Below are 26,843 nucleotides of genomic sequence, written 5' to 3'. Positions count from 1 at the left end.
CCTCTACTGTGTGTAGACCAATCTAATAAGCCCTTTTCTGAAAAATACACATCCTATGGGTTCTGTTCTCCAGAGAGCCCTGCCTAACATCATGTGGGGGTTTTAGTATCTAGATTTTTTGGGGATGGGGCGGAGGGCGGGGGGGCTTACTTTAGCTTTTTCTTATTTTATTGCCTGTATTTTAGTTGGTTCCTGTTCTCTAAACTTGGTTTTTAAATCATGTAAGCTGTCTCCAGTTCTCTTTTTAGAAAATGGTGGGAAAAAAAAATCTTTGTACAAATAAAATGTTGACACTATTCTTAAAAATGTCACAGCACTTTAATCCATTTCTTATATTGCCACCTAAATTTGTTCCTAGTTTATAGATTAGAAAAACTGTTCCATTTTCAAATATTTTCAGTACTTCCTTTTTTTTTTTTTTTTTTTTTTTTTCTAAATTCTTCCTACTGACTTTTACATTTGTCCTGACATACCTCCACCTCAGTTCTATAGTCAGATTCTAGGTTTCCTTTCTGCTGGACCATGTCCACTGGAACTAATATTTCAGCACCTGGCCCTGCCTTTTTTTTTTTTGTTCTCTTTTCCATTTGTGTGTGTGTGTGTTTGTGTGTGTGTGTGTGTGTGTGTGTGTGTGTGAGAGAGAGAGAGAGAGAGAGAGAGAGAGAGAGAGAGAGAAAGACAGAGAGAGAGAGAGAGAGAGAGAGAGAGACCAAACTTTCCTTAAGCACTATTCATTTTATCAAGAATGTTTTATCTTTGTCAATAAAAATGACCACTACTGCCGGGCGGTGGTGGCGCACGCCTTTAATCCCAGCACGCGGGAGGCAGAGCCAGGCGGATCTCTGTGAGTTCGAGGCCAGCCTGGGCTACCAAGTGAGCTCCAGGAAAGGCGCAAAGCTACACAGAGAAACCCTGTCTCGAAAAACCAAAAAAAAAAAAAAAAAAAAAAAAAAAAAAAAAAAAAAAAAATGACCACTAGTGATAAGACAGAAATGATTTTTTTACATGTAAATTCTTTTACACAGGAGGACATATTCTCTCTTAGATGACACAGGTAATTTCATCTGTATATCAAGTGAAGCAGTTAGTACTTCCTTGTGCTGTTGAAAGCCTGTCTTACACGTCTCAGCAACTAGCAGAAAGTATTTATTGAATGTCTGCTGAGTTCAATGAATGAGGATGAGATTCAAGACAACAGCATGCAGTCTATCACATCACATCTCTTAAACCTCATTTTAAGAGGCTGTGCACAAGGATCTTTGCAAAGGCTTCACACAAAACATAAAATATTTTTTCACAGATTTGGTATAAAAGGTTAATTGTAAACTCACTGTTTTGATTTGTGATTCTTTTAGATGTGCTAGTGCTTTAAGATTACTATAGTCACTTTTTTGTGGGGGAGGGTGTCGAGACAGGGTTTCTCTGGGTAGTCCTGGTTGTCCTGGAACTCACTCTATACCAGGGCTGGCCTTGAACTCACAGAGATCCGCCTGCTTCTGCCTCCCAATGCTGGGGTTAATTAAAGGCATGTGCTACCACTGGCCCATCTATACTTTTTAATGTATAAAAATGTCAAATGACTTATCTTCCTTTTCATAATTTTTAACTTTTTTTTTTAATTTTTGAGGTTTTAATATAATTCCAACCCTTCTTCCTTCCCTTTTTTCCTTCCAAAGTCTCTCATATGCTCCTCCCTGATTTCCTTCGAATTCATAGGCTCTTTTGCACAAATTATTATTACATATATATTCCCAAATACAACTGCTCAGTCTGTATAATGTTACTTGTATGTATGTTTTCAGGGCTGACCAGTTGGCACTGGACAGTTTACTAATGTGCTCTTCCCTGGGGAAGGACACTGCTCTCCTGCTTCCAGCTTTCCTCGGTTGCCCACAGTTCTTTGTGTACGGTTGAGGCCTACTCCACCCACTTTGGCATGTCCACTGGTACCGTCCTTGTTCAGCTCATGTTTAGGCAGTGATGCTGGTGAGATTTTATGGGTGTAGCTTCTGACATTACTAGGAGACGGTTTTACAGCAAACTCCCTGATCCAATGGTTCTTACGGTCTTCTCTGCCCTTCTGCAACAGTGTTCCCAGAGCCATGGTGCAGCAACGTTTTACAGATGTGTCCATTACTGCATAATTCTTAAAGCTGGGTTAGAAGACCGTACACTGGTCACACGTGTGCAGTGTAACATTTAACTGCACATGCAAACTTGCCTGGGCAACAGTGCCCAGATATTCCACCAAGCACTGTTGGTGTTTCTGTGAAGTTGTGGTCGATGAGCCTAGCACCTCAGTAAACAGACAGAATGGAGCAGACTGCTCTCCGGGACGGGAGGGGGCCTCTTCCAGCCAGCTGAAAGCCTCAATAAGAAAAAATTACTTACTCCCTTGAGTTAAAAAGCCTTCTGTCTGAGTAAAAGAAAAACATTCAGGCTGGCCCGAAACTCACCAGGTAGCCTAAGTTGGCCTCAAACTTAGAGCAGTTCTCCTGCCTCAGTCTCCTGAAGGCTAGGACTACAGGTGACAATTTTCTCTAGCAGCAAATTGCCAGGTAATGGTGATGTTGCTGGTGATGTGTGTGTGACAGGTGAGGAATCACTGGTACAGAACACAGGGGACACAGTATCAAATTGGACAAACAGGACTCTCTCTACAACAAATCTTCACTAAGAAAACAAGGCAAAAACTAAGCGTATGAGGACACAAAGAGGATGCTGTGTAAGGAGCGGCTTCGGGTCCACTTTAAAGTCAACTGGGTAGTGAGGGTTGAACTGGGAGCAGAGGCGGCCTGCGAGTGGGAAGACAACACACAAAGGTGGACCAAGGTATGACATAAATCTGGTGGCTAAAAGTGTCCACTCTGAGACAGACTGCCCAGAGACAAGGTGGATGCAGTAAACCCCGAAGGTCAGATGACGGTCTACACAGTTCATACAAGGAAAAATGGAGAAGCCAATAGACTTAAGCAGAGAAGGGACAAGATTGTACATGTTTTCAAAACTTCGCTGATTCCAGGTTAAAGGGATAGACTGGCCAGGAGCAAGGCTGAGGACGGGGGACATTACAGTGTGATCACTGAACTGAAGCAGACACAGTGAAAACCAACAGTATAGACAGACACAAAACACTAAATTAATTACACACAGGATTCTGAAAAAGCCTGAGGTGAATGAAAATTTTCCAACGAAAACACTTTTCCTTTTTCTTATAATTGAAGAAGTGGTCCACTCATTTGTAGGAAGCATGTAAGGGAAGAGAAGGTCTCAGAAGCCTGTTCTCACGGAACACAGTTTCTTAAGACTACAGCTCAAGTGTCGCTTGTACCTCAGAGCTGCTGCCTCTTGTCTCGGATGCGTGACTTCCACAGACTTCTTAAATAATCCCTGGGGCATCAAAGACCAACTTCCGCTTGGAATCCCTATCGAGTTGCAATCTCTTTTCTTATTTTCTTCAGAAAAAGAATTGATGAGCCAGCCAGGCAGTGGTGGCACACACCTATCACCCCAGTAATTGGGAGGCAGAGGCAGGAGGATCTCTGTGAGTTTGAGGCCAGCCTGGTCTACAGAGTGAGTTCCTGGGCTACACAGAGAAATGTGGACTCAAGGCAGGGAAAAAGCTTCCATTCTCGATTCTCCAACTGAAAATGCCCCCTTCCCCATTTTTCAAGGATCAGTAGGAAGGTTAGTGCATAATTCTGTTCCATCACTCATGTATATCAAAATTGCATATTTTTAAAGTTTTATCATCAGAAAATTAGTAGGTTATTTTTACACTTGTGGGGAATGATGTATAAGAAAGGATGCTCAAAGCCAATTTCGAATCTCCAGCATCTCAGATCTGAATTATTGAGTCAGCTATATGATACAATGTATTCTCCTCTCCATTTTTTCAGTTTATCAATGAAATTAGAAAGTCTGCTTTCGTGAGTCTGTGAGCTTTGCCTGCACTGTGCCCCTCACCCACTTCTTTATAAGGCCAATGTATTATGCTTCTTTTAGCTCTTTTCTCCAGATGATGAATTTCTCTGACAGATTCTCATAGGACGTTGTAGTTCTCAAAATTATCAACACCTCAAGTTTATCCTATAAGATTAAAAATCCCACTGTTTCACAAGCCTACAGATATCAGACTCCCACTGCCGCAGACTAATCCTAGCTGGGGGAAGAGTGCACTCAAGCTGACCTATGGGCCTCAGGTGCAAACGCTCCAGCCTCCGTGTTCTCATTCGCCATTAACTACAACGACAACTTCTTTCCTCTTGTCATCAACCATTCCTATAACCTTGGATGACAGACCCTTTTCATGCATTTTCATTTGTATAAACAAGGTTTCTTCTTCATAGCAAAGGCTATACAGTCTTTAAGAATAAAAATTAACTGCTTCTATTATAGACTCACAAACACACTCCTCCCCTACACAAGTATCTGTTTCATCCTGCCATCTAATATGCATATTACTCAGGGTCCACTTTGTAGGTATTATGTATCTTTCCCCCAAGCACTGTTTTATAGATAGCAGACATTAAAAACTACTTGTAAATAAGAATTGATAATAATTAACATTTTAAAATATTTTTCCCAGGTCAGTATGTTTTCCTGAATTATATATATATATATATATATATATATATATATATATATATATATGTATATACACACACATATCTTAGAGCATATGATTATTTTAAATTGAGAGAATTTTCCCATGGATTGAATAGGGTAGCCCATTGTTTGGACCTGCCCTACTTCTATCAAAATAAACAACAACAACAACAAAAAGAAAAGAAGACTTAATATTCACCTTTTCAACATCTGAGAGAGAAGTCAGTGAATGGTTCTGAAGCACTTCCGGGGCAGTGAACGCACGAAGGTCCTGGTTGGAGATGTTTTCGTCTGTGAAGGACACACTGCCAGACGGCATCAGGAGCAGCGACCATGGAGAGATGATGAAGCCCAGGGCAGCAGGGTCAGCAATGCTCACTGGTTTGGAAAGCACCAAATAAAAAGAGAAGAAATGATAATCGTCTAAAATTAGATTGGAAGACTCTACAGCCACCTCAATAAACATCCCACTTAAACTGCACAGACAATGATGTGCAGTTTCATCACAAAATTAATAGGGTATGAGAGCAGGTGTCACCCAAGCATAGCTACTATCACTGTTCACAATGACGCCTTTATTTGGCTTCATCACTTAACATCTGGAAGGCAGATCTTAGAAACTGCTTAAAAAAGTTAAACCTGGTTCAACTGTTTTATACTGATTATAGAAATGGAAGACGGTCAGTACTTCTCCATTTTTGATTAGGACTCTTTTGAGTACTCAGAGAAAACTGTAATTTCAGGACACTGTCTATAAACATAAAACTTTGTGTATAAGTTCTAGAGTTTGCTGGCCTCCCATGGCTTATTTTCAGATGACTCAGTTTACATAGTGTTTAGGGTGTGGGGGAGGGGAGCAGAAGTTGATGCTGAGCATCTTCCCCTACGGCTCTCCACTCTATTGTTTGAACAGTGCCTCTCAGTAAACTTTGGGCTCACGGATTGGCTATAATGGCTGGCTAGTACCCTCAGGGATCCCCACCTCTGCCTACCCAGTGCTGGGATTACAGGCGCATGCTGCTATACTTGAATCCAAACACAGGTTCTCATGCTTCCGTGTTTCAAAGGACCATTAACAACAGGGAAATTCTGCATATGCTGACGTCTTTCACAAATATTTACATAAATAGATAAAAATTTAGGCCCGTTAGATGGCTAAGTGTAAAGGCACTCTCTGCCAAGCCTAACAAACTGAAGTCAATCCCTGGGTTCCAGGGAGAACCAATTACTGTGAGTTGTCCTCGGACCTCCACACGGGCTGTGACGCATGCAAGCCCTGCATATACACATAAACACACAGCACATAAGAAAGATATAATCTAAAACTAAAAAATAAATTCCAGGCACTTTGCACATATTTTTTTCTGTTAAAAACTTTATTTTGGTGTGAACAATCCGTACATAATTCAGCTAGAAAGTGATTCACACAAGGCAGATGTATTCCTCAGAATCTTGAGATGTTGGAGACACAATGAAACAGTCTAAAATTAATTCTATTCAGGTTATCTGGTCAGGGAACAAACATCAGGTGACTGAAGTCAATGTATTCATATCTGTGTGAGGAGACGGAGCCGTGTAGCCGGGCTGCAGCCCCAGCAGGCTGTAAGAGCTGCTGCACTCAATGTATCCCAGAGGCAGTGATAACAGAACGTCCTGGAAGATCAGACACAGTCAGAGGAGGAGCAGAACTTGAGGGTGCCAAAGTTTGGATTGGAGCGACTGAAAAATGGTGTCGCATCAACCTTCACAGAGGAAACTATAGATAACAGGCTGGAAGTGGGAGCTGGAAGGCGGGGGCAGAGATGAGAACTCTTCTTTGGGACTTATTAAAGACCTTTAAATATATTAAAATGAAGATTTCAAGAAGGCAGTTGGATTTGGAGTATGAGGTAAAATCGGGGCTGGATATATGTTTTTTGGAATTGCTGATGTAGTGGGTGGTACTGAAAGTCATGAGATTTGATCCACAACTAAATAAATTGAAGACCAAGGGCTGAGTCTTGGAGTATTCCCACCACGAGGACTGACTGTTCCTTATGCATCTTTCTTCCAGCAATCCGTGGAGTATGGTGTCACAACATCCTCTAATACCACCCATCAGAACTATGAGTCTTCCCACTGCTGTCCCAGTTCTTCATGCTGGCCTTTGTGCACAGTATAGAGGTTTGAACCTGAACTAGGAGTCTGGGACTCTACTCTTCAGGGCCAATTCTCTTGAAAACAGACTCTTTTCCTGTACTCTTTGAAATCATCGTATGTACACACTGGGTCTTGATCTCACCTGCGCCCTGCCCCACTACCTTTACCCAGTCCTCTCTGGAGCCCAGGAAGCTGTCTGCTGCCTGACTTCATGTATTCTTTTTAATTATTACTATGACTGTTGTTACTTTTATAATTACTATCCTCAGGCCCAGCTAGTGCTGATCACACGGGCCTGGTGTGGGTCGCCCACAGGGTACCGGTGCCCACCGGCAGGCAGCACAGGACCGGCTCTTGGCAGCCCTTGGCTTGGGGACAGTCCTTATCACTGCTGGGTGCCCGCTGCTGCTCTGAACGCAGAACTAACGCCGAGGCAGAATGCTGCCCAGAAGTCTTAGTGCTGCCTCATTATCCAGGATGCTGGGTTCCAAAGCCAGCATCAGAGGGCTGGCTGTCCTCCTCCTCTGCCCACAGACCTGCCTTACCCTGCCTTCAGCATAGACTACACTAGAATGTCCTGAGGATGAACCAGTCCACTGCCAGCCTGAGGTGGGAGTGGGGTGGGGGACTGAGGCAGGAAAACTAAATTTAAAAATCCATTAATGAGCAGGTGAGACAGCTCAGCAGATAAAGGCACTTGCTACCAAGCCTGAAGACCTGGGCTTAATTTCAGGTCCATGGTGGAAAGAGAACTGACTACCAAAAGTTGTTCTCTGGCCTCACACCTGTGCTCTGCATGCATGTGTCTGCATACATTAAATAAAAACTAAATAAATACACAATGTAATCATTTTTTAAAATCCATTATTGCTTATCACTTTAGAATGAGGAAATGTATTCATTCATCAGCACAGCCAATGTCATTTACAACTATTATTATGGGAAAAAAATATGCATTTAACTCTTGCCTTACACAATTGCTATTTGTGTGTGTTTATAAAATATCTAATGTATATTAATAACTTTAAGCACTACGTATTTTAACATAGTATGATCAGCACTGCAGGTCACTTGTTATTAGGCTCCCAATTACTATTGGGGAGACAGAATATATACATAAATAAGCAGAAGACAGAATGCATAAAATATCTGAGAAATAGGTAATAGAAAAAGTGGTTTTGTGGATAAAAAATTACCTCAACCATAACACAGAAAATTTTCTTTCTTAACTATATGTGGTTTTTAAAAGGAGAATGAACACTTGAACACTGTTAATGTAATTCTTAACTGTATATATTGTATATAGTTATTGTACTTAGTGTATATAGTTTTTCTTATGTTAGTTATAACCTTTTTTATTTTAGACAAAAAAGAGGGAAATGTGGTGATATTTTCATATGCTATAACAAATAAAGCTTGTCTGAAGATCAGAGGGCAGAGCCAGCCAAAGAGTTAGCCACAGAGGCCGGTTGTGGTGGCACACGCTAGTAGGATCTTTCAGCTTTCACCCTGATATCTGGCTCTGGGTTTTCATTAATAAGACCAGTTGGAATTCGTGCTACAGAACACAATTGATGTTGGATTCCAGGGAGAAACAGACAACTCAAAGGTAGTCAGGAAATTAAGTTTGGAGGGGGAAGAGCAAAAATTCTGGCAGAGTAATGGTAAACATGGAGAAACCGAATTATAAAGTGGAGGGGAGTGTCATGATTTTGTTCTTTTGAAAACACACAGAAATGCCACAAATATTTTCAAAGTGATTTTCAAGTGCCATGTAATAAATCTAGAGCAGCGGTCACCACAAAATGCACTACTGTCGATTTCTAAGACATAGAACACAACATTTAAGTACTAGATTCTTGAGGTAACATAGTCAAACCACAAAATATATTTTAAATAATTATAAAGGCTTATGCAAACCTACAAGCAAGGGAATTTAAGAGTTGTGGCTAGAATCACTCTCTAATTCTTACTTCCTGACAACTAAAAGGAAGGAATTTAAAGCAAATGTTTTCAAAATCCTTCAAAGAATGTTTGCAAAACAATATTTAAAAAGTAGATTCCAGAAGCTTGCAGTGTTATGCCCCATGGTTTAGTCCTGTGCTGACTGTACTCCAAGAATGCTATTTTATGAAAAAGTAAATCTGACCTAGCCATTTCCAGTAGCCAGTGTGGTTCAATATGGAGAGTTTCACCAACACTCCACGGGAGGAGCTGCCGGGACAGGGTTTCAAGCAGCTAGAGGTACAGTTAGACAAAAGCAGAAATCTGATATGTAAAGAAACCACCTAAAGCAGATCTCAGTGTTCTCTTCAATTAGAAACCCACACACCACCTAACAGTCATGCTTTCTTCTTGGGTACTCGCCATTCCTTTAGATTTCCACCTTAAATTATGCCCATAACCCTGGGACTCAGGAGGTCTAAGTCTGAGAACAGCCTGGACCAGTTAGTAGTTTAAGGACATCTTGGGGTCATAGCAAGAATCTTATCTCAAAATAAAACCATCAGGCAAGTGGTTATAATTAGGGTTAAAACGCAGTCTAAGGGAACAAAGGCAAAAGCAACGGGGATGAATTTAGAGATTCAGCATAAAACCATTCCATGTACGAGCTCCTGTTCAAGCTCAAGTAGTTCGGGTGGAGAATTTAGAGCCTTTGTTCTGTGTTCTGTCAGGGCTACTAACAAAAATCTCCGCAGACAGAGGTAACTGTCCAAAATGCTAAAGGATTTGATAAAGTTAATCTATACTATAGAATTCTCTAAAAATCCACTTCTTCTCTTACAGTTAATATATTGTTAAATTAATCACCTGATATAAACTAGTACTGGAACAAAAACTGCTTAGAACGGTTGTTCTTCATTTTGGCCTTTCCATGTCACCGTCCTCCTCCCCCACGGTCTCCCCCACTCTCTTCCCCTCTCCTTCTCTTCCCTTCTTTTCCTTTCCTTTTTTTTTGTTTTTTGTTTTGTTTTTTAGAACAAAGGCTGTCAGACTTACATGGCAAGTGTCTTTATCTGCTGAGCCACGTCACAGGCTCATCATTTTCTTCATAGTAGCATTTTGCGATAGACTATGATCTACATGAATCGAGAACTTATTTATTCCTAAGTTTTGTTACTATTGTTAAATGTCACTCTACTATGAAGCAGGACAGAACAACCATGAATGCTTTCAAGTGCACCTGTAACAACGCACACTCAGAATATTCTCGAAGGCATTTGATGTTATTAACATTTTCTGATATGAACAGCATTTGAGATAAGCTACCACAAGCTTGTGAGGTTCCAGCACTTACATTGTACTGTAGTGGGTCTCAGATCAAAACCATCACCCAAGCCTATCCACGGGGTTGGAACATAGCAGAGAGACCCTGCTTCTTTTCATTCTTTCAAAATACCACCTTCATTAGTATAATATGCACTTCACACAATTAGACAGAGTATAAAATAGTCAAGAGTCAAGCTAAAGCAGAGGTCACCTCAAGTCCAAGTCCTCGGCCTGATGTTCAAACCTCAGAACTGTGATCTTAAGAGCAACTTAGTCCCTGCCCTCACCTCTCACATCTGTAAGGCAGTTCTGTCCCCTGCCCTCACCTCCCACATCTGTAAGGCAGTTCTGTCCCCTGCCCTTATCTCCCACATCTGTAAGGCAGTTCTGAGCCCATAAAGCTGCTGTGAGGATTACTGGGAAAATTGTGTAGAATAGTTCCATCAGTACCAAGTAATAAATCTTCTCCAAGACAGAAAGTGTGCACACCACATCTAAGAAAAGTCACTACTGGGGTTCACTCTCAGGCAATTACTGTTTTCTCCCAGAGGACAACAGGGAGTATGCCACACACAAGTCTTGGAGTTTCACAAACTAGATTATACTGCTATGTTCTCCATGTCTGGGAATAGTTCTGAGTTTGTTCTTTTATCTCTCTATCTTCCACCTACAATACATATTAGAAATACAAACCATTTGAAGAACGAAGTATTGCAAGACATGAATTTGTTCTTTAATTAGGATTAAATTCCTCAGAGAACAGCTCCTGTCTCAGGAGTCTACAAAGGCACAGCACGCCTAGTTATCAAAGTCTTCAAGTTCGAACACTTGGTTTAAGGGTTGACAATCCAGCCAATTAGTACATGAGTAGCTAATTATATGACTTGCCAAATTGATGTTTTACTGTAGCTAGCAATTATCTTGAACTATAACATGATTTTGTTAATGAAAATATTTATCTGAATATAAATCACCATAGTATCAGCTTTAGAATTTATTTTATTTATAATAGAAATTGTAGAACAAAAATTACAGAAAACTGTCATACAATCTGATCAATCCACTTTACAGGCTTTTTAAACTTCACTAGAGTGGAATAAAATATTTTACTTCTTAACAATGACAGTCACACAAACACCTCTCTCCCTCCCCCTCCCTTTCTTCTGTTCCCATCAAGCAGATTCAAGCTGCACACCTAAGCACCTACCACTGCAATCCTGGCATGGTTTCTGATAATTGGGTATTTCGTAGTCTATGTTAAGTATTTACAAGATTCTTTAGGAGAATCCAGAACCGTGCAACTTGGTAATACAGAACTAGTGAGATCATAGTTATTACTATTTAAAAATAATAGGGCTTTTAACTGTCTGGCCATGGGTAGAGGAAGTTGGTCCCATCATTTACTTTGGAACAGCTTAACAAGGAAGTTCCATTTCCTTCTTCCTTCCCATCACATCCAGGAATACTTTAGTTTTTTGACATACTAAGACTGTCCTTTCTAATTTTCCTTTAGCTTCCCCATGTTTTCCAGGTGTCCTGGTTAGCTTTTTGCTTTGCTTTGTTTTTCAACTTGACATTGGTAGCTAGGGTTATCTGAGAAGAGGAAACCACAACTGAAAAAGGTCTCTGTAAGATTAGATTGTAGGTAAGCCTGTGGAGCATCTCTACTGATGGCAGCCATCCCTAGGCAGGTGATCTGTATTATATAAGAAAGCAGGCTGAGTAAACACTAGGGAAAAGCCTGCAAGCAGTGTTCCTCCATGTGGTGTCTGCTTGAGTTCCTGTCCCAGGTTCCTGCCCTGACCCCTCAGTGATAAGATTGCTACCTGAAGTGTAAGATGAAATAAATGCCTTTCATACCCAGGTTACTTTTGGTCATGGTGGGGTATATATATATATATAATTTTACAATACCATTCAGTTCTACATATCAGCCATGGGTTCCCCTATTCTCCCCCCTCCCACACCCTCCCCTTACCCCCAGCCTACCCTCCATTCCCACCTACTCCAGGACAAGTCCTCCCCCCGAGGACTGCGATCAAACTGGTAGACTCAGTCCAGGCAGGTCCAGTCCCTTCCTCCCAGACTGAGCCAAGTGTCCCTGCATAAGCTCCAGGTTTCAAACAGCCAACTCATGCAATGAGCACAGGACTTGGTCCCACTGCCTAGTTGCCTCCCATACTGATCAAGCCAATCAACTGTCTCACCTATTCAGAGGGCCTGACCAGCTGGGGGCCCTTCAGCCTTTGGTTCATAGTTCATGTGTTTCCATTCATTTGGCTATTTTTTTTTCAATAATTGAGTAAAACTGAAATTTATTATAAGCCACAGTCGTCCTAGGGACCTCCATGCTATATATATAGCCTCTATGGTTCTATGGGTTGTGGTCTGATTGTTCTTTATTTTATATCTAGAATCCACCTATGAGTGAGTACATACCATAACTGTCTTTCTGGGTTTGGGTTACCTCACTCAGGATGATTTTTTCTAGTTCCATCCATTTGCCTGCAAATTTCATGCTTTCATTGATTTTCTCTGCTAAGTAGTACTCCATTGTGTATATGTACCACATTTTTTTCATCCATTCTTCCGCTGTTTCCAGGTTCTGGCTATTACAAATAGTGCTGCTATGAACATAGCTGAGCATGTATCTTTATGGTATGAATCAACATTCCTTGGGTATATGCCCAAGAGTGGGATGGCTGGGTCTTGAGGTAGTTCGATTCCTAATTTTCTGAGAAACCGCCATACTGATTTCCACAGTGGTTGTACAAGTTTACATTCCCACCAACAGTGGAGGAGTGTTCCCTTTGCTCCACATCCTCTCCAACATTGGTTGTCATTGGTGTTTTTGATCATAGCCATTCTGACAGGTGTAAGGTGGTATCTCAGAGTTGTTTTGATTTGCATTTCTCTGATGATTAAGGATGTTGAGCATTTCTTTAAATGTCTTTCAGCCATTTGTAGTTCTTGTTTTGTGAATTCTCTGTTTAGCTCTTTAGCCCATTTTTTAATTGGACTATTCAGTACTTTGATGTCTAGTTTCTTGAGTTCTTTATATATTGTGGAGATCAATCATCTGTCAAATGTGGGGTTGGTGAAGATCTTTTCCCATTCTGTTGGCTGTCTTTTTGTCTTATTGACTGTGTCTTTTGCCCTGCAAAAGCTTCTCAGTTTCGAGAGGTCCCATTTATTAATTGTTGTGCTCAGGGTCTGTGCTGTTGGTGTTTTATTTAGGAAATGGTCTCCGGTTCCAATGTGTTCAAGAGTGCTTCCTATTTTCTTTTCTATTAAGTTTAGTGTAACTGGATTTATGTTTAGGTCTTTGATCCACTTGGACTTGAGTTTTGTGCATGGTGACAGATATGGATCTATTTGTAATCTTTTACATATTGACATCCAGTTATGCCAGCACCATTTGTTGAAGATACTTTCTTTTTTCCATTGTATAGTTTTGGCTCCTTTGTCAAAAACCAGGTGTTCATATGTGCATGGATTAATGTCAGGGTCTTCAATTCGATTCCATTGGTCCGTATGTCGGTTTTTATATCAGTACCAAGCTGTTTTTATTACTATAGCTCTATAGTAGAGTTTGAGGTCAGGGATGGTGATGCCTCCAGAGGTTGCTTTATTGTATAGGATTCTTTTAGCTATCCTGGGTCTTTTGTTTTTCCATATAAAGTTGAGTATTTTTCTTTCCAAGTCTGTGAAGAATTGTGTTGGGATTTTGATGGGGATTGCATTGAATCTGTAGATTGCTTTTGGTAAGATTGCCATTTTTACTATGTTAATCCTACCTATCCATGAGCATGGGAGATCCTTCCATTTTCTGATATCTTCTTCAATTTCTTTAAAGTTCTTATCAAAAAGGTCCTTCACTTGTTTAGTTAGTGTTATCCCAACGTATTTTATATTATTTGTGGCTACTGTAAAGGGTGATGTTTCTCTGACTTCTTTCTCAGCCCTTTTATCATTTGTGTATAGGAGGGCTACTGATTTTTTTGAGTTGATCTTGTATCCTGCCACTTTACTGAAGAAGTTTATCAGCTGTAGGAGTTCCCTGGTAGAGTTTTTGGGGTCACTTATGTATACTATCATATCATCTGCAAATAGTGAAAGTTTGACTTCTTCCTTGCCAGTTTGTATCCCTTTGATCTCCTTTTGTTGTCTTATTGCTCTAGCTAGAACTTCTAGTACTATATTGAATAAATATGGGGAGAGTGGACAGCCTTGTCTTGTTCCTGAATTTAGTGGTATTGCTTTGAGTTTCTCTCCATTTAATTTGATGTTTGCTGTTGGCTTGCTATAAATTGCTTTTATTATGTTTAGAAATGTTCCTTGTATTCCTGATCTTTCTAAGACCTTTATCATGAAGGGGTGTTGGATTTTGTCAAAGGCTTTTTCAGCATCTAAGGAGATGATCATGTGGTTTTTTTCTTTCAGTTTGTTTATATGGTGTATTACATTGACTGATTTTCGTATGTTGAACCATCCTTGCATCCCTGGGATGAATCCTACTTGGTCGTGATGGATGATTGTTTTGATGTATTCTTGGATTCGGTTTGCCAATATTTTGTTGAGTATTTTTGCATCAATGTTCATGAGGGAGATTGGTCTGTAGTTCTCTTTCTTTGTTGTATCTTTGTGTGGTTTGGGTATCAGGGTAATTGTAGCCTCATAAAAATAATTTGGTAGTGTTCCTTCTGTTTCTATTGTGTGGAACACTTTGAAGAGGATTGGTATTAGTTCTTCTTTGAAAGTCTAGTAGAATTCTGCACTGAAACCATCTGGTCCTGGGCTTTTGTTGGTTGGGAGACTTTTGATGACTGTTTCTATTTCTTTAGGGGTTATTGGTTTATTTAAATGGTTTATCTGGTCTTGATTTAATTTTGGTATGTGGTATTTATTCAGAAAATTGTCCATTTCTTCCTGGTTTTCCATTTTTGTGGAGTAAAGGTTTCTAAAGTATGATCTGATGATTCTCTGGATTTCCTCGTTGTCTGTTGTTATGTCTCCCTTTTCATTTCTGATTTTGTGAATTTGGGTGCTCTCTCTTTGCCTTTTGGTTAATTTGGCTAGGGGTTTGTCTATCTTGTTGATTTTTTTTCAAAGAACCAACTCTTTGTTTCATTGATTTTTTGTATTGTTCTCTTGTTTTCTATTTCGTTGATTTCAGCCCTCAATTTGATTGTTTCCTGGCATCTATTTCTCCTGGGTGAGTTTGTTTCTTTTTGTTCTAGAGCTTTCAGTTGTGCTGTTAATTCATTGGTATGGGATTGCTCCATCTTCTTTATATGTGCATTTAGACCTATGAATTTTCCTCTTAGCACTGCTTTCATAGTGTCCCATAAGTTTGGGTATGTTGTACTTTCATTTTCATTGAATTCTAGGAACTCTTTAATTTCTTTCTGGTCATGGTGTTTTATCAACAACAATAGTCAAACTAAGACACCAATAATATGCATTATCAATAATATTAAAATTATGAGAAATTATGAATGTTTTATAACTCTACTCCACACATTTCTTCTACAATTAAGTGGTTAAGGATAGAAACTATGAATTCTCTAAAGAGCAGGTACAATGTCATTATATATAATAATATTGTCTGTCAGTATCCCTAGGTGATTGGTTACAGAACCCTCTATGAATACCAAAATCTGGGGATACTCAAATTCTAAATATAAAATGGCATGCTGTTTACAATACACTTTGTAATCTTCCTCTATAATTACCTATAATACCTAATGCTATGGAAACAGTTGCTATGGTGCACTGCTCAGAGACTAATGACGAGATAAGACCCTGCCCATGCTCAGTACGTTTTCAGTCCACAGTTGTCTGAATCATGGGGTAGATCTCACACCTAGGAAAGGAATAACTCTGTCTACAATTTCTGTTTATTTCCACAGGCCACAAGCTTTTAAATATGTCCTGCATCCCTGTTCTACTAGGACTATAACTCCTCAATTTGGACATTTCAGGTCACAAAAAGGCTGCTTCTGAATTTCATTATAAAGAATACTTTGGCTTCTTTGAATTTCTCAATACAAAACACACAATTATTCAAGTAAAGACCACTGTGTCTGATCCTACAATTTTGTGTGGCTAGATGTTCAACTGTGATCAAACATACTCAGAAAATGTCTGACTCTAGAAGTTTGAAGTCATTAAGAAACAACATAGGCCTGTGTTTCTGAGCCACAGAGCACTTTCATGCAATTCTCAAGAAGGGGCACCAACTTACTCTCCAACACAAGTGGGAACCAATGCTACTTCTGTGCAGGAAATCAGTGTCATAGGATGGCACCACAGATCAACTAACTTGCTGCTTGTTCTCATCCTTATTTCAATTTTATGCCAATTGACAAGTTCATCACACAACAAAGTATATGTGACTTTATATACTTCCATAATGCTTTATATATTTTTGTTGCAGTTTATAAGGCTACAAAGAAAACAAAAGCAAGAGCTATGGCAAGCCAGAAAGTGTAACTAATAACTATTTTACCCAAATTACATTTAAGTCATTGTATAAGAAACCATTTTAGGTGAGAAATGAGACCTAAATTGTTCTTCTTTAGGTAGTACAATCAAGAATAATACTATTTACTGTACGTACTATACCAACATTTTAAAAAAAATTCTTCTAAGTGTGAAAATGAAAACAAACCCAGTGGGTGAAGTTACATTTCTCACCAAGGATGGGACCAGAGAACAGAAGCTATAGCAACCTTCCCCTCTCAGCTCTTCACATTTACTCAACTGCCTGTTCAGAAGGCACGAAGTCAAGAGTGTCAACATACACGGTGTACTACGGTGTGTTTGCAGAGAAGGGGCTGTTCTCCACGAGTGCTTCCCACACTTGTCACACAGCCTACACCATTCATTTTAAGAATGCCAAATATTAATCTAATTTCGTGTTTTATAGTTTGTTTCCAGAGAACAAATAGTGCAATTTTATCTAGTTCAAACACATTGAACTTGAAGGACCTGTTAATTCTGGCCTTACAAACACAAGGCAAGATGTAGCATGTCAAAGACAACTGATGCGCCCTCTTAATCAACTAAACTATGACAGCAGATAAATAGGAATGCAATAAAGAGTAACCAGGCAGCCCTAGCCTCTTAAAAGCTGAACACACTATATAAAGGTTTACTTGAAAAATTTCAGTCATAAAATCCTTCTTATATTTTGCTATAAAGGCTTTGAAAGTTCCAGGAAGCCAAGGTGAAGTTCATTCTCAATGAGGACTTATTTTTGGACCCTTATTATGTTCATTAATTGATTTGTCTATTTTGATTACTATAGTTTCATAGTAAATCTTTACGTTAGGCAGTGTGAGTCTTCACCATTTGCTTTTTTCTTTTCAAAGATGTTTTGGCTACTTTTAATTCTAACGAATTTCTGTATAAATTTGAGGACGTTCTCACTTTGTGCAAAGCTACAGCCTGTTGTGGCTGTATTAACTATCGATTTAGAGAAAACTGCTATCCTTTTAGTAAGAAGCCTTCTCACCTAGGAACAAACCATAGCTCTCCATTTATTTTGGTCTCTAATTTCATTAGATAGGTCTTCACTTATTTTTTCCTTAGACTTAATTTTAATTTTTTCATATTTTAATTGTTACATTTCTACAAAATGGTTAACTGAAAAATTTAATTTCTAATTGCTACCATGTAGAAATATAACTTTTTTGTATATCAGTGTGCAGGAGAAATTGAAGGGTTTTTCATACACATACACACACACACACACACACACACACACACACACACACACACACACACACAACGTTCCCATGCCCATATAGTTCTGCTTCCCAATTAACTGATAAGATAGACCAAGATACCAGGTGTGGTGGCACACGGCTTTAATCCCAGCACTCAGGAGGTAGAGAGAGGCAGACTGATTTCTGTGAGGCCAGCCTGATCTAAAAAGAGAGTTCCAGGACAGTCAGGGCTACACAGAGAAATTCTGTTTTGAAAAACAAAACAGTAACAACAAAGACAGACCAAGAGGCAAAGAACTAGGAAGATATAAAGTGTTGAGACCCTAGATGGAATTCCTTCAGAAATCTCATTTTAATTATCTGTGGTGACATTGTGTCCCCCAACATATTATGCATTCTAATAAACTTATCTGGAGTCAGAGAACAGAACAGCCACTAGATAGACACAGCGGCCAGAAAATGGTGGCACACACGCCTTTTATCCTAGCATTCCAAAGGCAGAGATCCATCCAGATCTCTGTGAGTTCAAAGTCACACTGGAAACGGCCAGGCATGGTGACACACGCCTTTAATCCCAGGAAGTGATGGCAGGAAACAGAAAGGTATATAAGGCTCGAGGACCAGGAACTAGGCCTGGTTAAGCTTTTAGCTTTTCGCAGCAGTTCAGGTGAGATCCATTTGGATGAGGACTCAGAGGCTTCCAGTTTGAGGAAATGAGATCAGCTGAGGAATTGGTAAGGTGAGGTTAGCTGTGGCTGGTTCTGTTTCTCTGATCTTTCATCGTTCACCCCAATAACTGGCTCCAGGTTTGTTTTTATTAATAAGATCTTTTAAGATTCGTGCTACAATTATCACATTCAAGTTAAAGAATAACAACTATCCATCTAGGCAAAACTATGCTCCGTGCTAGTTATTAAAAACAAACATCAAAGTTACAGCACAGGACATATGAAGACAGAGGAAGAGACACTGTAGCAAACGGCAAAGAAAAGCTTCCTGAGGTGGCAGTGGTCAGGACAGAGAAGACTGAGCACACAGGGTAGTTTAGAGGAAAGCTCCAGACCATTAATGTCACCCACTATCCCTAAGAACTACTACAGTTAACATAGTCAAAGTAAAAAGATTACAAACCATCTTTTAATCAACCATTAACAAACCTGAGTTTGTTATAGCCTAGAGTGCACAAGTTCTTTTCAAATTACCACAGAATAACTACAAAGCCGGATTATATGTGCAACCACAAGAAATCCTCAAGACTTTGATCAGTAAACCCACAGATGGTGTACACTCAGGACACAGAGCAAGAACACAGACCCAACAAAGGAGGACAACTCTGTCGTCACTACCCTGGTTAGTGAACAGTAACAGTTCCCTGTTTGCCCTTCTTGGAGGACAAACTCCTTTGAAGATGGTATCTTCCAACAAGGTCATGTTTCAGCATCAGTATGCTATGAATAATAGTAATAAAGACCTTGGTTTTTAAAAAATGCTAAAAGCTTTAAATTGATAAAAAACTGAAAAGGGAGAACTGGGTTATTTTCTTGCCCGTTGCTCAGTAATCTCCCAGGAGTACTGCTTCTACCTCCTGCCCCAAGAATTTTAGCAGTACACGGCACATGCACCCTGAAAGGACACAGAACTACAGACTCCAGCCAACAGTGGGAAAACTGCCAACAAGAACCAGAGGAAGGTTTACACACGAGTCACAGAAAAATGAAGATGGTCAAGATGGGAAACAGCTCAGGAGCACACACATTTTATCTCCTTTCCTCACTAACTTTCAGGGTGACTCATAAACATCTCTAAAGCATCAAGACAACCAGAGTCCATCCCAGACTAACCAACTAGTGATCATTTCATTTGTTTGCTGTATCAGAGTCAGGAGGAAAACTTGTAAGAAAATTGGCAATTAACAAACGTAAAGATTTCCTGTAAATCAATCACTTGCTTTTTCCTAACAAGTGGAAATTTCCAATTGGCAATCACAATAACTGGTGATTTCCTAATTGTCGAAAGAGTCAAACTTAATTTGTTCTTATTACTGATACTCTTCTGCTAGCTACTTACACCGAGGGCCATCCAGTATGCACCTCCCATTGGACAGTGTGTGAGACCCATCTGCCTCACCGGGAATGTTACAATACAGCTAATGTGTCTTTCGTGTAAAGTGCCAATGTATTATGCAACAATCGCTACCCAACAATGAGGACTGTAAATACAAGCTTTCAATCTCTAGCAGCCTTCTGAAATGTGAAAGAAGGAAAAGCCCTCAGGGAACTGAGAGTGGGCAAGACGCTTCCCATGCTGTGAGTCACAGGCAGCTGCTGTCACACAGACCTACCATCTCCCTCCTCCGAACATCTGCAGTGCTCGCTGTCTGTCTGTCATTCCTGACACACCGTTTCTTCTCACATGCATTCGTCTGATCTGAATCAATGCCCAAAGGGCAACAATGACACCTTCCGCTCATTGGCCCCTCCTACAGCACCTCACAAGGAGATGTTTCTTAGCATTAATTGACTATTGGTAATTGCCAATTGAGTAAGACACTTTTGAAGCATGGCTATATGATCTATACTTGGGCTATATACTTCTATACTTTGCACTGCCTATAATTCTGAATTTTCTGAAAAAGTTTACTAAAGCAAGCGGAACAATAGTGTTTATTTAAAATAAACAAGATTTTGTAACTGATTTTAGGAAAAAGGAATTCTGTCACCTAGACTAATCCCAACTATGGACAAAGGTCTTCTCAGTAACAGTCTTCCAAACTGCTGGGTAACAAGCACCCCCTTCAGTAACAAGCAGTCTCCCCAGAACAAGCAGTCCCCTGGTAACAATCAGTCTTCCTGGGTAACAAGCAGTCCCCACATTAACAAGTAGCATCCCTGGGCCCTGGTACTTTTTGTCCAAGTTCCTCCCTGAACTCAAAATCAACAGTATCAGCAACCAAGCTTCAGCCGTCTTCCCAAGCCTGGTCTCCACTCGCCCACCTGTCTAGACAATCCTTCGTGTCCATCCCCACACCTCCCAGAGAGGGGTTCCCACGGCACACAGCGGCCACTAATTCTGTCCTGTGACATTTCTCAAACTTCAGTGTGCATCACAATGTCCTCAAGGACCAACTCCTGGGTTCCCCTGAGAGACTCTTACTTCAGTGGGTCTGTGGTGTGGGCCTGATCATTTACATTCTAACAAGGTATCAGTGAGACTCTACCATTGGTCCAGATCCCACACTTTGAAGACAGTCCTGGCCGTCCTGGATGTCACTCTGGATGTCACTCGAACTCACAGAGATCTGCCTGCCTCGGCCTCCAGTGCTGGGATTAAAGGCGTACGCCACTCCACCCAGTCACTCAACAAAGTTTAAAAGACAGATTCTTCCATTAGATAAGGTTCTTTGTCCACACAGGTGCTGTCCATAGGACATGAACCACACAACAGCCAATAGGGTTTTTTTTTTTTTGGGGGGGGGGGGGTTTGAGACAGGGTTTCTCCGTGTTGTTTTGGTGCCTTTCCTGGAACTCACTCTGTAGACCAGGCTGGCCTTGAACTCACAGAGATCCGCCTGCCTCTGTCACCTGAGTGCTGGGATTAAAGGCGTGCGCTGCCACTGCCAGGCAACAGCAAATAATTTTGGACACCCGAAATCCAACTAACTTCCAGCTCCCAGATGCAATTCAACCTCTGGACCAAGTGCCCACCTACAAGAGAAATACCCAACTACTTATCCAGTCCGCATGCAGGGCCTGAGGTGCAGTAGCAGGAATGTGCCTGCTGCGCTCTCTGCCAGGAATATTTTCTTCACTCCCTCTCACCAGGCCAAGTCCTACTTTTCTGTGAGGCATGAGCTCTGGGAAACTTAATGCATGGACGACTTTCCTCTCCCTTCCACCCACGTCCACTCTCCCTCTGTTGTGATCTCAGAGTCACCGAAGGCCCCGCTTTACAACCCTGTCACGTAACAGCTGCTTCTATCAGTCTTTTATTAGTAGTCACTTTCTGCACAGGAACATAAGCTCCCCACAAACAGGAAGTGCTCTTATTTTGAGAATCACTTTGCTTCCAGTGACTGGTGCTGTGGCAGGCATATGCACTGTGTTCAAATTAATGCAAGCAAATTGAACTTTTCCAGCCCTGAGAAGCATATGACTAGGCATTTCTTTCTATACTCTACCAAAACCAAGACTATTGACACAGAAATGCAATTTACTATTGGTTACCGTTTTCCAGCTACTCAACATGCAAAATAAAACACGTTTTAAAACATGACTTACCGGGGGCTGGAGGGATGGCTCAGTGGTTAAGAACACTGGCTGCTCTTGCAGAGGACCTGGGTTCAATTCCCAGCACCCACATGGCAGCTCACAACTGTCTGTAACTCCAGTTCCAGAGGATCTAACACCCTCACACAGCCATTTTAAAAAAAAAAAAACAAAACATGACTTACCTCTTCTGAATAATTCTTGGAGACTTTCAGCACTCTGGTTTAATACAGCCCATATTTCCTCCTCCTGCAGTGGTCCACCCCGAACCTCCAGGGCCTCTGCTAGTGACACATGCATATTACCTAGGAAGTAAAAGAGAAGTTTGTTCATAAGCAACGTAATTACACTTTTATCAGTGGAAGCAATGTTCAGGGACGAGCTATGCACTCCCAGCTACCCAATGCTACCCAGTGCGGCCTTCAATCTACATACAACCTACAGACTTAAACTTGGGGAAAGTGAAGGAACTGGAAGAATGCCCCTTAGAACTACTTCTTGGTCTGCCTAACAGTGTTAAGCGCACAGGCTCTTGGACAGAGTGAGGGGACTACTTCATGACAGCAGACAGAAAGCACCAGGAGACCAGGAAGTCACCGAATGACAGATGATGAAGTAAGTAGTTACGGCTTTTTGGTGTTCAGCTCCAAGCGTCATCCTTTCCACCTCAAATATAAAGAGGAACAGAGAGAAGACCCCACAGGCATCAGAAGAGGAAGTAGGAACACAAAGCAGCACATTCCTTGTGCTCAGTAACTCATTTCCATACTCTTTAACATGTACGTTATCATGAAAATTTTACACTGAAGGGAATGAACTATTTCTAGACTCAACTATGCTGTTAATTCCCCGCTTGCTCCCAGAAAAGGTGTTTCCCCTCAGTACCTGTTTCCCACCTGTGGCTTGGGAACAGTGATAATGGTAAAGCCCCTTTGGGTAGCTATGCTGAGAAAGGAAGTTAAGCCTGTGACTATGCTTTATCACGTAACACCGTGCAGTAACTGAACTAACAAAAGACCAGAAAGTTTCTCTGAGGCAATATTTTTTTTTTTTTGCAGCTCTTTTTTTTTTAATTTTATTTTACAATACCATTCAGTTCTACATATCAGGCATGCGTTCCCCTATTCTCCCCCCTCCCACACCCTCCCCTTATCCCCAGCCTACCCCCCATTCCCACCTCCTCCAGGGCAAAGCCTCCCCCGAGGACTGAAATCAACCTGGTAGACTCAGTCCAGGGAGGTTCAGTCCCTTCCTCCCAGACTGAGCCAAGTGTCCTTGCATAAGCCCCAGGTTTCAAACAGCCAACTCATGCAATGAGCACAGGACTCAGTACCACTGCCTAGTTGCCTCCCAAACAAATCAAGCCAATCAACTGTCTCACCTATTCAGAGGGCCTGATCCAGCTGGGGGCCCCTCAGCCTTTGGTTCATAGTTCATGTGTTTCCATTCATTTGGCTATTTTTTTTTTCAATAATTGAGTAGAACCGAAATTTATTATAATCCACAGTCGTCCTAGGGACCTCCATCCTATATATATAGAGGCAATATTTTTATAACAACTTTTCTAGTATTTCAGTAGGTGATATACTGATCAAATTTAAGATTTTTCTATTGGGCTCAACAATTCTGCTTTAATTTGGGAAGGAGAAAATGTAGCTTCTTAAAAGCCTCCCATATGCATTTTCCTGAGCTGATGTATCTCAGAGAAATGGATCCTTTACAATGACTTCTAAGACTTGTGGTTCCACAAAATCTGCTTAACCAAGATGCTAATGTAGGTGAGCACTGGCTGGTAGACAGAGCCCACTGGGGTCAGAAACAGACTAGAGGAACTACACGTGTTAAACACTGTAGTTAAGAAGATAACTACAATTTTTAAAAACTAGCCTACAAAAACATCTGATTTAGACAGGTGACCTCATTTACCCAACCACCAAGAACACACTCATGTGATGTGAAGGAGTAAATGGAAAAAATGGAGGGTAAAATAATGATAAGGATTCTGAAAAAGTTTTAAGCAGTCACACTAGTAGTGTGACTTAAAGTATCTACAATACGTGAAAGTTGGTATATAAATATACATATATAGTTTAAATGAAAAGTTTCCATTGGAGCTGACAATGATCTCTGTAAGAGCCATAGACTACCTAGCAAAAGCCAGCACGAGGCATGAGAAGCCCTTGTTTTAGTCGTTGGTCGGGGTTGTCCAACAGACTCCCGACACATAGGTTATTGCTATTGCTGTTGGTCTTCTACCAGAGGTGGAATGCAAGTTCCTATTGTTGAAGACACTGTGCACTTTGGATATAGGGCCAGAGACGCTGAGGTGGATCTGACAAGAATGCCTCCTCCCTGAGGACAGCTTTCACGGTACAGAAGGTGCCATGCAAGCTTCCAAAGGAGGGAGGCAACCAATAGTCAGACCCAGCTAGGATGCCTATGATCCACATAACAGCCAGCACAGCAGGATAATGCTAAGGGTGCAGTGGTGTCATGCATACATCACAGGTAACCAACATCTCTCTAATTGACCTTAAGTCCCATTTAACAAGAGGGAAACCATGCCTAGTACTGGAAACCTAGCCAACTTCTACTAGGAAACTTGTCTTTGCAACAAATAGAGGTCACTACATAAAAACCACAATTAATGAAAATGCAAAGTTGTGGAGCCCAGTCTTAGCTGATATATCTACAATACAGCTCCTGCCTCGAGGTAAGGCTCAGGGATCATTGTGAAAGAGGTGGTGAAGGATTATGAGAGACAGAGAGGAACAAAGAGTCTGCTGTGAAACTGTGTCTCCTATAAATGTGGCTGCTGAGACACGAGCTGAACAAGGACGACACCAACAGACATGCTAACATGGAAGAGGAGAGCTCAGAGGTCTCAAGCCTAGACTAAGAACGACAGGCAAGGTTAGGAGAAAAGGTCTTCTCCAGGGAAGAGGACACCAACTGGTTATCCATCACCAACTGTCAACCCAGGAAACACACACATCCAAGGACCATCACAGACTGAGCAGCTTCTACTTACATACTTAGGACTACACACACACACACTCACAGAGAGAGAGAGAGAGAGAGAGAGAGAGAGAGAGAGAGAGAAAAGCAATTCCAGCTACAAGTGATGCCAGTCTTGTCTTTTAACCTGTTTATCAATATGTATACTGAAAAAGCAAAAAGAAATTGAGAGTCAGAGTTCTTGATTTAGCTTGTGTAAGAAATGAGGTTATTTACTCACACCTCTGCCCACACCAAATGTTTCTAGGTTTTCATATGCTTCATTATAACAACAGCATATCATTATAACAGGAGGTGCACTGCTAAGAGATATGTGGGTTATTATCTTCCTCGTGAAATGTTTAATAAAGTGAGGTTTCAACAGAGGCATCAAGATACTACTAGCAATCAGATACCAGCATAACTGCGGGAACGAATACCCCACAGCAAGTTTCCAGAGTCTGAGAACCGGTTGGATGGCTCCTAAGCCTACACACCCTGAATAAAGAAACTGCACAGGCAGGGCTTCTTTGAAGAGAGTTGTGCTGGTTCTCATGTCTCCCCTAAAGCTGAAGGGGTGTGGGAAGGGGCCTTCCTCTCACCTCAAGGGGGTGAAAGAGGCTGCATTGGGACCATGTGAAGTGTTTGTTCTCTGGAGTTAGGCCAGTATCTGATACACACTTTAGACATCTGAGGACATTGGTTATCACCCTGAGGTCCCCCAAGAGTGAGCGGGCACATGGTATCAAAGTGGGCCACGGTCTCATGGGGGGGGGGGCAGAGGGCAAGTTTCTCTCATTGGAAACCCTTCCGGGAGGACGAGAATGTCCCAAAATGTAGGCAGTAATGGCAGCTGCACAACCTTCGTAGACACGAAAGCCACAGCAGGAATACACTAAACAGGTGACTTATAGGGTCCGTAAGTTTCATGTTGAAAAGCTGTCTAAAACACAGGTTCCCACACCAGGACAGCTTGGGTCCACATAACCAACTAAGCGGGGCTCATGGAGGCTCGCAGAGACTGAGGGGAGACTCCAGGAGAGAGGGAATGTGGGGGGAGGGAGGGAGGGGGCTGGGGCTGAGATGTATGTATGAGAGAAGAATAAATAAAACATTAAAACAAAAACACGACAAGAAACAGATTCCTGCCCCGCACTAGGAGTGGGGTGGCTAGGTGTGAGTGAAGGGTGGGGCGCTTACACAAAGTGTAAGTGCACAGAGAACCACTCAACATTTCATAGGAGCAAGAAGAGGAAGAAAGGGAGCCGAGAAGGGGAGAAAGGCAGGCCGAGGGCCTAGTGCGAGGCTGGCTTGCTGGAGGAACACCGTCGTCGGGGTGGTCACAGGCAGGGTGGGTCCAGGAGACTCTTAAAGACCCATGGGAAACAGCAAGGGTCATCCTTAACCACGCACTCAGTTCAAGTCAGGGGAAAGACTGCCCCCTCTCCACTCCCTTCGTCTCAGCTCTAAGTGCGATGTGGACAGACAGCGCACCTTGCCAGGGGGAGAAGACTGCAGACGTCTCCACCACAGGCACCTAACTAGGGAGAGAAGTCGGGGCTGCAGAGGCCGGACTGAAATGTGCACCTAGGGTATCTGAGAAGGCTTTTAATTATGGACTCCACGGTGTCTTTTAACTTAAGTGACTGCAATTACTTCTGCTATCGACAAGTAACGAGAGGGCTGGGCATGGCGGCGCACGCCTTGAATCCTGGCGTTTGGGAGGCGGAGGCAGGCGGACCTCTGAGTTCAAGGCCAGCCTTTACAGCGGTACGGATTTCTGTATATTGATACTAATTTAAGGTTATTGTTGTTTTAACATACTGTATAT

General features: G+C 41.5%; 1 protein-coding gene across 6 annotated transcripts in view; it reads right to left on the bottom strand.

The window, feature by feature from the left end:
* The window catches only part of Ptpn13 (protein tyrosine phosphatase non-receptor type 13), a 190,523-nt gene that overhangs the window by 127,870 nt on the left and 35,810 nt on the right, over positions 1-26,843 (bottom strand). For all 6 annotated transcript variants that reach the window (XM_037209228.1, XM_028867296.2, XM_037209229.1 and 3 more), the window contains exons 2-3: positions 22,201-22,320; positions 4,808-4,986 (exon numbers count right to left, since the gene is read on the bottom strand). In XM_037209228.1, coding sequence (XP_037065123.1) covers positions 4,808-4,986; positions 22,201-22,315 — 294 coding nt within the window. In that variant the 5' untranslated portion in view covers positions 22,316-22,320. The remainder of the gene's footprint in view (positions 1-4,807; positions 4,987-22,200; positions 22,321-26,843) is intronic.

This window comes from Peromyscus leucopus, chromosome 10, assembly GCF_004664715.2.
Source record: "Peromyscus leucopus breed LL Stock chromosome 10, UCI_PerLeu_2.1, whole genome shotgun sequence".
In the NCBI taxonomy this organism is placed as follows: domain Eukaryota; kingdom Metazoa; phylum Chordata; class Mammalia; order Rodentia; family Cricetidae; genus Peromyscus; species Peromyscus leucopus.
The sequence above is the reverse complement of the archived record's forward strand: the minus strand, read 5'-3'. Positions and strand labels throughout refer to the sequence as shown.